Source organism: Nannospalax galili, unplaced genomic scaffold (assembly GCF_000622305.1).
Source record: "Nannospalax galili isolate Female #2095 unplaced genomic scaffold, S.galili_v1.0 scaffold1408, whole genome shotgun sequence".
In the NCBI taxonomy this organism is placed as follows: Eukaryota; Metazoa; Chordata; class Mammalia; order Rodentia; family Spalacidae; genus Nannospalax; species Nannospalax galili.
Genome location: NW_008357131.1, coordinates 327,507 through 335,205, shown reverse-complemented (window position 1 = coordinate 335,205; position 7,699 = coordinate 327,507). Strand labels below are relative to the sequence as shown.

The 7,699-nt window shown below is 47.7% G+C and overlaps 1 protein-coding gene across 3 annotated transcripts in view; it reads left to right on the top strand.

The window, feature by feature from the left end:
• The window catches only part of Znf341 (zinc finger protein 341), a 53,841-nt gene that overhangs the window by 16,545 nt on the left and 29,597 nt on the right, over positions 1–7,699 (top strand). For 2 of the 3 annotated variants that reach the window (XM_029557160.1, XM_008855054.3), the window contains 4 exons: positions 711–962; positions 1,688–1,883; positions 3,178–3,268; positions 5,588–5,781. In XM_029557160.1, the coding sequence (XP_029413020.1) occupies positions 711–962; positions 1,688–1,883; positions 3,178–3,268; positions 5,588–5,781 (733 nt within the window). The remainder of the gene's footprint in view (positions 1–710; positions 963–1,687; positions 1,884–3,177; positions 3,269–5,587; positions 5,782–7,699) is intronic. The other variant, XM_029557159.1, reaches the window with a different exon arrangement.

Here is a 7,699-nt window from a genome sequence, read left to right as displayed (position 1 = left end):
AGCCGGGTGTGGTGGCACACGCCTTTAATCCCAGCGCTCAGGAGGCAGAGGCAGGCAGATTTCTGAGTTCAAGGCCAGCTGGAGCTACAGGGAGACCCTTTTTCAAAAAGACCAAAAAATAAAAAACGAAAGTGTGTCTTTCCTTTATACATAGGTGGCTAGCCAGAAACTGTGTCCTTCCTTTATACATAGGTGGCTAGCCAGAAAGTGCGTCCTTCCTTGATACATAGGTGGCTAGCCAGAAAGTGCGTCCTTCCTTTATACATAGGTGGCTAGCCAGAAAGACCACGTTTTGGATTCCCAGCAGGGAAGGAGCTGGTCACCTCAGCCACACTGTTGGTGCAGTCTAGTGAGCTGCTACTGTGTGGTCAGTGTCCTGGAAACATCCCAAAGCCAGTTCCAGATGCCAGTCAAGAGCCAGACCTGCATACAGACTTTCCTTCCAATGGCTGGAATTAGGCCTCCTCTATTGATGAATTTGTGCACAAGCTAGTCAACTCAGCCAGCCATAAAGAAGGAATATAACCCCAAGCTGACGCCCCTCAGAATCCTCCCAGGTCTTTGTTTCTCTGCCTTCTCTTAATACTGTCCTCTGAGCTGCCCAGTGAATAGCTGTCCTTTCCACCTGATGGCAAAAGCCCTTCCCAGCTGATGAACCAGATGTTGGTATCCAAATGCTTCAATGCTTTCATTTTTTCTTCTGTTTGCAGAACAGCCTGAACATGCATTCTGTGCCCAGCTACCTCACCCAGCCTCCACCACCTCCTCCACCTCCTCCACCTCTGCCCCCACCCCCACCACCCCAACCTCCACCTGCCCCACCTCAGGCCCTGGGCCCTCCTGGGCGCCCCAACCCTGTTGGCAATAGCGTGGTAGAGGTGTACAGTGCTGCTGCACCCCTGGCTGGGAGTGGAACAGTGGAGATCCAGGCACTGGGGATGCAGCCCTACCCGCCCCTAGAGGTGAGCAATGGCAGGGGTCAGGTGGAAGGGGAGACTGGTCAAGGCCATCATAGGTAAACTGGGCCTTCCCTGAGCACAGTGTGTGTCAGGCGCTATGCTGGGGATACCATGGGGAATAAAAGTCGACCCAACCCTGTTCTCATGGAGCATCTGTGTCACAGGAGAGGAGGGATTCATTAAAGTATCACACCTATGATGGAAAGTGCCTGGGATTTGAACCCAGTCAGCCCACCTCCAAAGCTATTTCTGGGCTCCAGCTTTATGAACTAACTTCCTTCCTTCCTTCCTTCCTTCCTTCCTTCCTTCCTTCCTTCCTTCTTTCTGTTTTGCCTTCCTTCCTTCCTTCCTTCCTTCCTTCCTTCCTTCCTTCCTTCCATTTAGGGGGAAGGGGACATATATGCCATAGCACATGTGCCGCAGGACACATGTGGAAGTTGGAGGACAACTTTCAAGAGTCAGTTCTCTTCTTCCATTGTGTGGGTTCCAGGGATCAAATTCAGATCGTAGGACTTGGCAACAAGCAACTCTACCTGATGAACCATCTCACCAGCCCTCTTCATGAAGTTCTAAGGGGTCTTGGGAGTGACTGGAGTCACTGAGCTAGGTCGCAGGGTTAGGTGGTGATGAAAAGGTAGTGACTAAGCATACAAGCCCACAGTGAGAGTCCATGCTTAAGGAAGGTCTCCTGTCCAAGGGCTCTTTCGCTCACAGTGCTGTCATTCTAGGTGCCAAACCAGTGTGTGGATGCTCCAGTGTACCCCACGCCCCCGGTGTATAGCCCTGGCAAACAGGGATTCAAACCAAAAGGACCCAGCCCCACTGCTCCCATGAGCAGTGCCACTGGTGGCAATGTGGCTGCCTTTGACTCCCCATCAACGCTGAAGACCCGATGGTCTAAAGGTGCCAGTGGACTCCCAGAAGGTGGGCTGCCCACCTGCCATGGGCATCTTTCCTTGGCCTTGGCCTTTCCACAAGCTGCTTGGTTCTGGTCTTCCCTGTTACGATGGGTAGGGTTAAATTTGGTGACATGTATTGAAACTTGAAATAATCGTGACTTTAAAATGATAAGGGCTTTGTTTCTCTCAATGTAGAACAAGACCAGAAGCAGGCCATCTGGGGATTTTATTACATCACCATCACCCATGTTTCTGTTCCTGTGTCCCTAGAGTATGGCTTCATTCTTCAGGGTGCCCCATTATCTAAGGTGGTTGCTGGAGTGCCATTCATCATTCTCATAGTCCAGGCAGTAAGAAGGAGGAGGAAGAGAAGGGTAAAGCAGTACATCCCAGCTTCTAGAAGTTCTATAAGAAATTTCTGCTTACATATATCTTTTTGGAGCAAACTTAGTCACATGGCCATACATAGCTGCAGAGGAAGCTGGGAAATACCTGCCCTAGCTGGGGTCATTGATATTCCTACTATATATGGCATTTTTGAGGAGGGGAGAAGAGGCAAGAATGGCCACCATTTAGACAAGTTGAGAAGTTTGCCCCCCTTTTAGAGATGCTAAGTATGGAATCGGGCGATGTTGAAAGCAAGTAGTAAATGGAAGGGAGACAAACTGGGAATTTTTCAGGGTTTTCCTTTTAACTGCTTCCTTTTTCCCTTCCACAAATATGAATTAACAACTGCATCTCTACTGGGAGCATAGTGTCTTGGTCCAGGATCTCTTTTGCTCTCGGTTACTCAAAGTTTAAAGGGAGGGATGGACAGGGAACACATAGATGCTTCTGAGTTGCTGTAGGAAGGAGATAGGAGGGTACTGTGGTTGAGGCTGGAAAGGCACACTACCTACCATTTGGGGAGAAGGAAGCAGCCTTGTAGGTATCTGAGAGACAAGCAATCCAGGCAAGGGAACCAACAGGTGCCAAGTCCTGAGGTGAGACCATGCTGTAGGTTGTAAATTAGCAAGGAGTCAGTTGCAGGATGGAGGGAATGATGAGATTGGCAGGATGCAGAGGGCATGGAGTACTGAAGGCCACAACAGAGGGTGGGTTTGATAATGGGATAGTAGAAGGCTTTGAAAGAGCTTTGACTGACTTTCCCACCCAGAGCATGTCTTGGGCTTTCCCTCTTGCCCTACCTCTGCATAGATGGAGACTTCTCAGAGTGTGGGCATTTTGGCCCAGGTGTGGGGTGGAGTGGTTAGAGGCTTCCCTTGACACCCTCAGCTGGGTCCCTAGCCTCACTGCCCCTCTCTCTCTTTGTCTTTCAGCTGTAGGGAAGCCAAAGGCTCAGAAACTCAAGTGCTCCTACTGTGACAAGTCGTTCACCAAAAACTTTGACCTGCAGCAGCACATCCGAAGGTATAGGGGAAGCAGGTGTGGCTAGGGGCCACCTTCAGGGAAGCGAGGCTACCTCCTCAGCCCCGGGCTGGGTTGAGGACCAAGTGTCCACCTGGTTTGTGATGGTCTGTAGCAGCAGTAGAGGATGGGATGGTTCTTTACTCCTCTCAGGGTAGAGGCAGGGTGTGCCCACCATGACAGGAAGATTGGGGTGTCTGTGTGGGTGGGTGCTCTTGAACACAAAAGAGGCTTTGCTGCCTCTGTCTTCCAGCTGCAGAAGGGTTGGCCTGTAGGCTTCCAGCTATACTTAGGTGGCCCACTAAACAGAATCTTCTTGTTCCAAGAATGTCCAGGACCCTTCCTTGGCTTCAGTTTCCCATCTGTGAAGTGGTAGGATGGACTGACATAGCACCTCCTCACAATGGGATGCGTTGGTGGGGTGGTGGTGGCCTCATGGCTATGGTGTCGTAAAATTCTGAATGATGTGATGAGATTGCTTCCTTTTCAACTTTAATGCTTGGATGGCTGGGTGCCTTTAATCCTGGCACTCAGGAGGCAGAGGCAGGCGGATCTCTGTGAGATCAAGTCCAGCTTGGTCTACATAACAAGTTCCAGGCCAGCAGGGGCTGCATGGTGGAACACTGTCTCAAAAAACAAGGGGACTGGAGAAATGGCTCAGCAGTTAAGAGCACTGGATGCTCTTCCAGAGGACCTGAGTTTGGTTCTCACATGGCTTCTAATGACCATCCATACATACAGGCAAAACACTCATACGCATAAAGTAAAAATAAATAAATTTAAAACATTAAAAACAAAACTGAAACTAAAAAAAAAAATTTTTTTTTTTTGGTCTTTCTGAGACAGGGTCTCTCTGTAGCCCCAGCTGTCCTGGAACTCACTATGTAGACCAGGGTGGCCTTGAACTTACAGAGATCTGCCTGCCTCTGCCTCTCAAGTGCTGGGATCAAAGTCATACATCACCATGCCCAGTTAAAAAAATTTTTTTTAAGAAAAAAATAAAAAGAAGTTCACCGTTCGGAACATATTATAGGCAGCCATTAGGCACTTCTGAAGCGAGTGTCTCAACACTGTGTGCTTCCCAACCTCTGTGTGAAGTTGCATTACTGAGTGAGTGAAGGGCCAAACACCCTACTCTGATTTAGACCTGTTGGTGCTGCACCAGGACTTCCACAAGCCCTTGTAAAGAGCTGGATTCTTTTTTAAAATATTTTATTTATTATCTTTATTTTATATATATGACTGTATTGCCTGTGTGTATATGAGTGCACCTGTGTCATGCAATGCTGCAGAGGTCAGAAGAGGGCTTTGGATTCACCTGGAGCTGAAGTTAAGGACGGTTTGTAGCCACCATGTGGGTGCTGGGTATCAAACCCAGGTCCTCTGCAAGAGCAGTCAGTGCTTTTAACTGCTGAGCCATCTCTCCAGCCCTGAAGAGCTGGATTCCTAAGGACAAATGAAAAAAACAAGGCCCTGGGTTCCATCCCCAGCACCACGAAACAACAGAAAGTTAATTTTGTTGGATGTGGCAGTGCATGTCTGCAATCCTGGCACTTGGGAGGTAGAAGAGAATCAGGAATTTAAGGTCATCTTTGACTATATAGCAATTTCCAGGCCAGCCTGGTCTGTATTTGACTTTGTCTAAAAAAGAATTTATTTGAAGAAAAATGTTAAATAGGGGTACAAGAATATCTTCCCAGTGCTGGGGACTGTAGCTCAGTGGTAGAGCGCTTGACCAGCATACATGAGGTCTTAGGTTCCAGTGCCTGTAGTGGCAAAATAAACAAACAAACAAACAAATCTAGTAGTCATCAAGTGTTGAGGGTAGCTCAAGGAGATGGCTTAGCGGATAAAAGCACTTACCACTAAGCCTGATGTCCTGAATTCAATTCCCTAGGATCTACATGGTAGAAAGAACCAACTTCCACAAGTTGTCCTCTGACCTCCACACGTGTGCTGTAGCACCCACACACATCCTCACACATACACCACACACACACACACACACACACACACACATACACACACACCACATACCAAAACCAAAGATTGTTTCCTATTTGAGGCTTCAAGGGTTAGGAAATGTATTATCTCAGAGTATGAGGTAAGCAGGACAAAGGTCCACTGACTAAACAGCACAGCCATATGATCAAGATTCCAGGTCTTTCCACCTTGGTCTGCCTGCCTCAGTGAGAAGATGGGTCCCCATGGTGGCAGAATGGTGGCAGCACATCTCTGGGTCCTCCTGGTGGCTATGAGATCCTGGGTGGAGGCTGTGCCCCCATTTTTACCTAAGGATGTTGACCAGCCTTGTCTCCACAGCCACACCGGGGAGAAGCCCTTCCAGTGCATTGCATGTGGCCGCGCCTTTGCCCAGAAGTCTAATGTCAAGAAGCACATGCAGACCCACAAAGTGTGGCCTCCAGGGCGCAGCAGTGGCACTGTTTCTCGAAACTCTGTGACAGTGCAGGTCATGGCTTTGAACCCCAGCAGGCAAGAAGATGAGGAGGACACAGGTGGGTGGAAGTGGGGAAAGTGACTGTCCCCACACATCCCCTCTGGAGTTTTAGAGTGCTGCGTGATTGTTTCTTTGTGGCACTACAAATGGAACACAGGGTCTTATGCAAACTAGTCAAGAACTCTGTCTCCAGCCTCAGCATCATAGAGTTTGTTGTTAGTCATGTGACCTTGGACAACTTCCATGACTTCTCTGAGCATCAGTCTGCTTTATCTTTAAAATGAGGCTTAGAGAGCTGGGTGTGATGGTGTTCACATATAATCCCAGTACCAGAGAGGCTAAGATGGGAAGATTGGGAGTGGGAGGCCAATCTCAGCTACATCATGAGTCTGGGTTCAGTCTGCAGTATATAGTAAGAACCTATCTTAGGGGCTGGAGGATGGCTCAGTGTATAACAGCACTGACTGCTCTTGCACAGGACCTGGGTTCGGTTCTAAGCACCCATGTGGCAGCTAATAACCATCTCTAACTCCATTTCCAGCAGGGGATCCAACACCCTCTTCTGACCTCCATGGGCATTGTGTGATACGGTTACGCTTACATACATGCTGGCAATATAGCGATACACATAAAAAATAAAAATGAAGGCTCAGTGGGTTAAGAACACTGTTCTTACAGAGGACCGGGGTTTGAATCCCAGCACCCACATGGCAGCTAACAACTGTCCATAACTCCAGTTCCAGGGGAGTGCTGAGCCATCTCTTCAGTCCCTGACAGATGTATTCTTAATAATTGAAATCTCTAATTTTTAGATAGAAGTAAATTTAGCTTCTTTCTCCCAAAACTAAGCACATCAGTGATGAATGTGGACAAGCTCAGGTCTGGTTCGCTCAGCCACATCTGCCTTAGTGGCTCTATACACTGACAGGCATAGCCTCTGGCTTAAGGCACAAGAAGATCATATGTAAAATTAGTGGGCAGTGTTAACAGATATTATTTGAAACTCATTTAAACTGCACAGTGTGAGGCTGGAGGATGGCTCAGCGGTTAAGAGCACTGACTGCTCTTGCAGAGGACCCAGGTTTGATTCCCAGCACCCACATAGCAGCTAACAACCGTCTGTAACTCCAGTTCCAGGGGATTCGACACCCTCTTCTGAACTCCACAAGCATTGCAAGATACAGGTGCACTTACATACATGCAGGCAATATACTCATACACATAATATAAAAATAACAAAATATTAAAAAAATAAGAACCGGCCAGGTGTGGTGGTGCACGCCTTTAATCCCAGCACTCGGGAGGCAGAGGCAGGCAGACCTCTGTGAATTCAAGGCCGGCCTTGTCTACATAGTGAGTTCCAGGCTAGCTGGCCAGCTGGGGCTACAAGGGAGACCCTGTTTCAAAAAGGCAAAAAAAAAGACAGGTTCTTAAACTCACAGAGATCCACCTGGCTCTGCCTCCCGAGTGCTGGGATTAAAGGTGTATGCCACCACACCTGGCCATAAGAACCTATCTTTTTTTGTTTGTTTTTGAATTCTTTTTTAAAAGTTATTTGTTTAATAACCACATAATTAGAAGAAAGGGGGGCATAAGATGAAAGGAAAGAAACCAAATATATAATAAGCATGACACTAGGGCAAATGTAGATACCATTCATTAATTAGTGGCATTGTTGCTTGTTATTTAGCCTTTAGCTATACATACGGACTTTTATGAAATTATGTTGGCCCATTTAATATTTGGCCGTACTTTCCTTTTGGGTGTTTAAGGCCATACAGTTGGTCCAGATAAACTGATTTATTTTTACTCTAAAGGTCATTTGAGGATCTGTTCCTCAGGGGTCACATGGGCTTGGGAGGAACCCCTGACTCGTTTCTTTTACTAGTTCTGCTTATGTGAAGATAAGTCAAAGGTCCTGCTCGACCATGGTTGGCTTCGCTTGGAAGCATGGAGGAAGTGATTCCTCTGTGTTG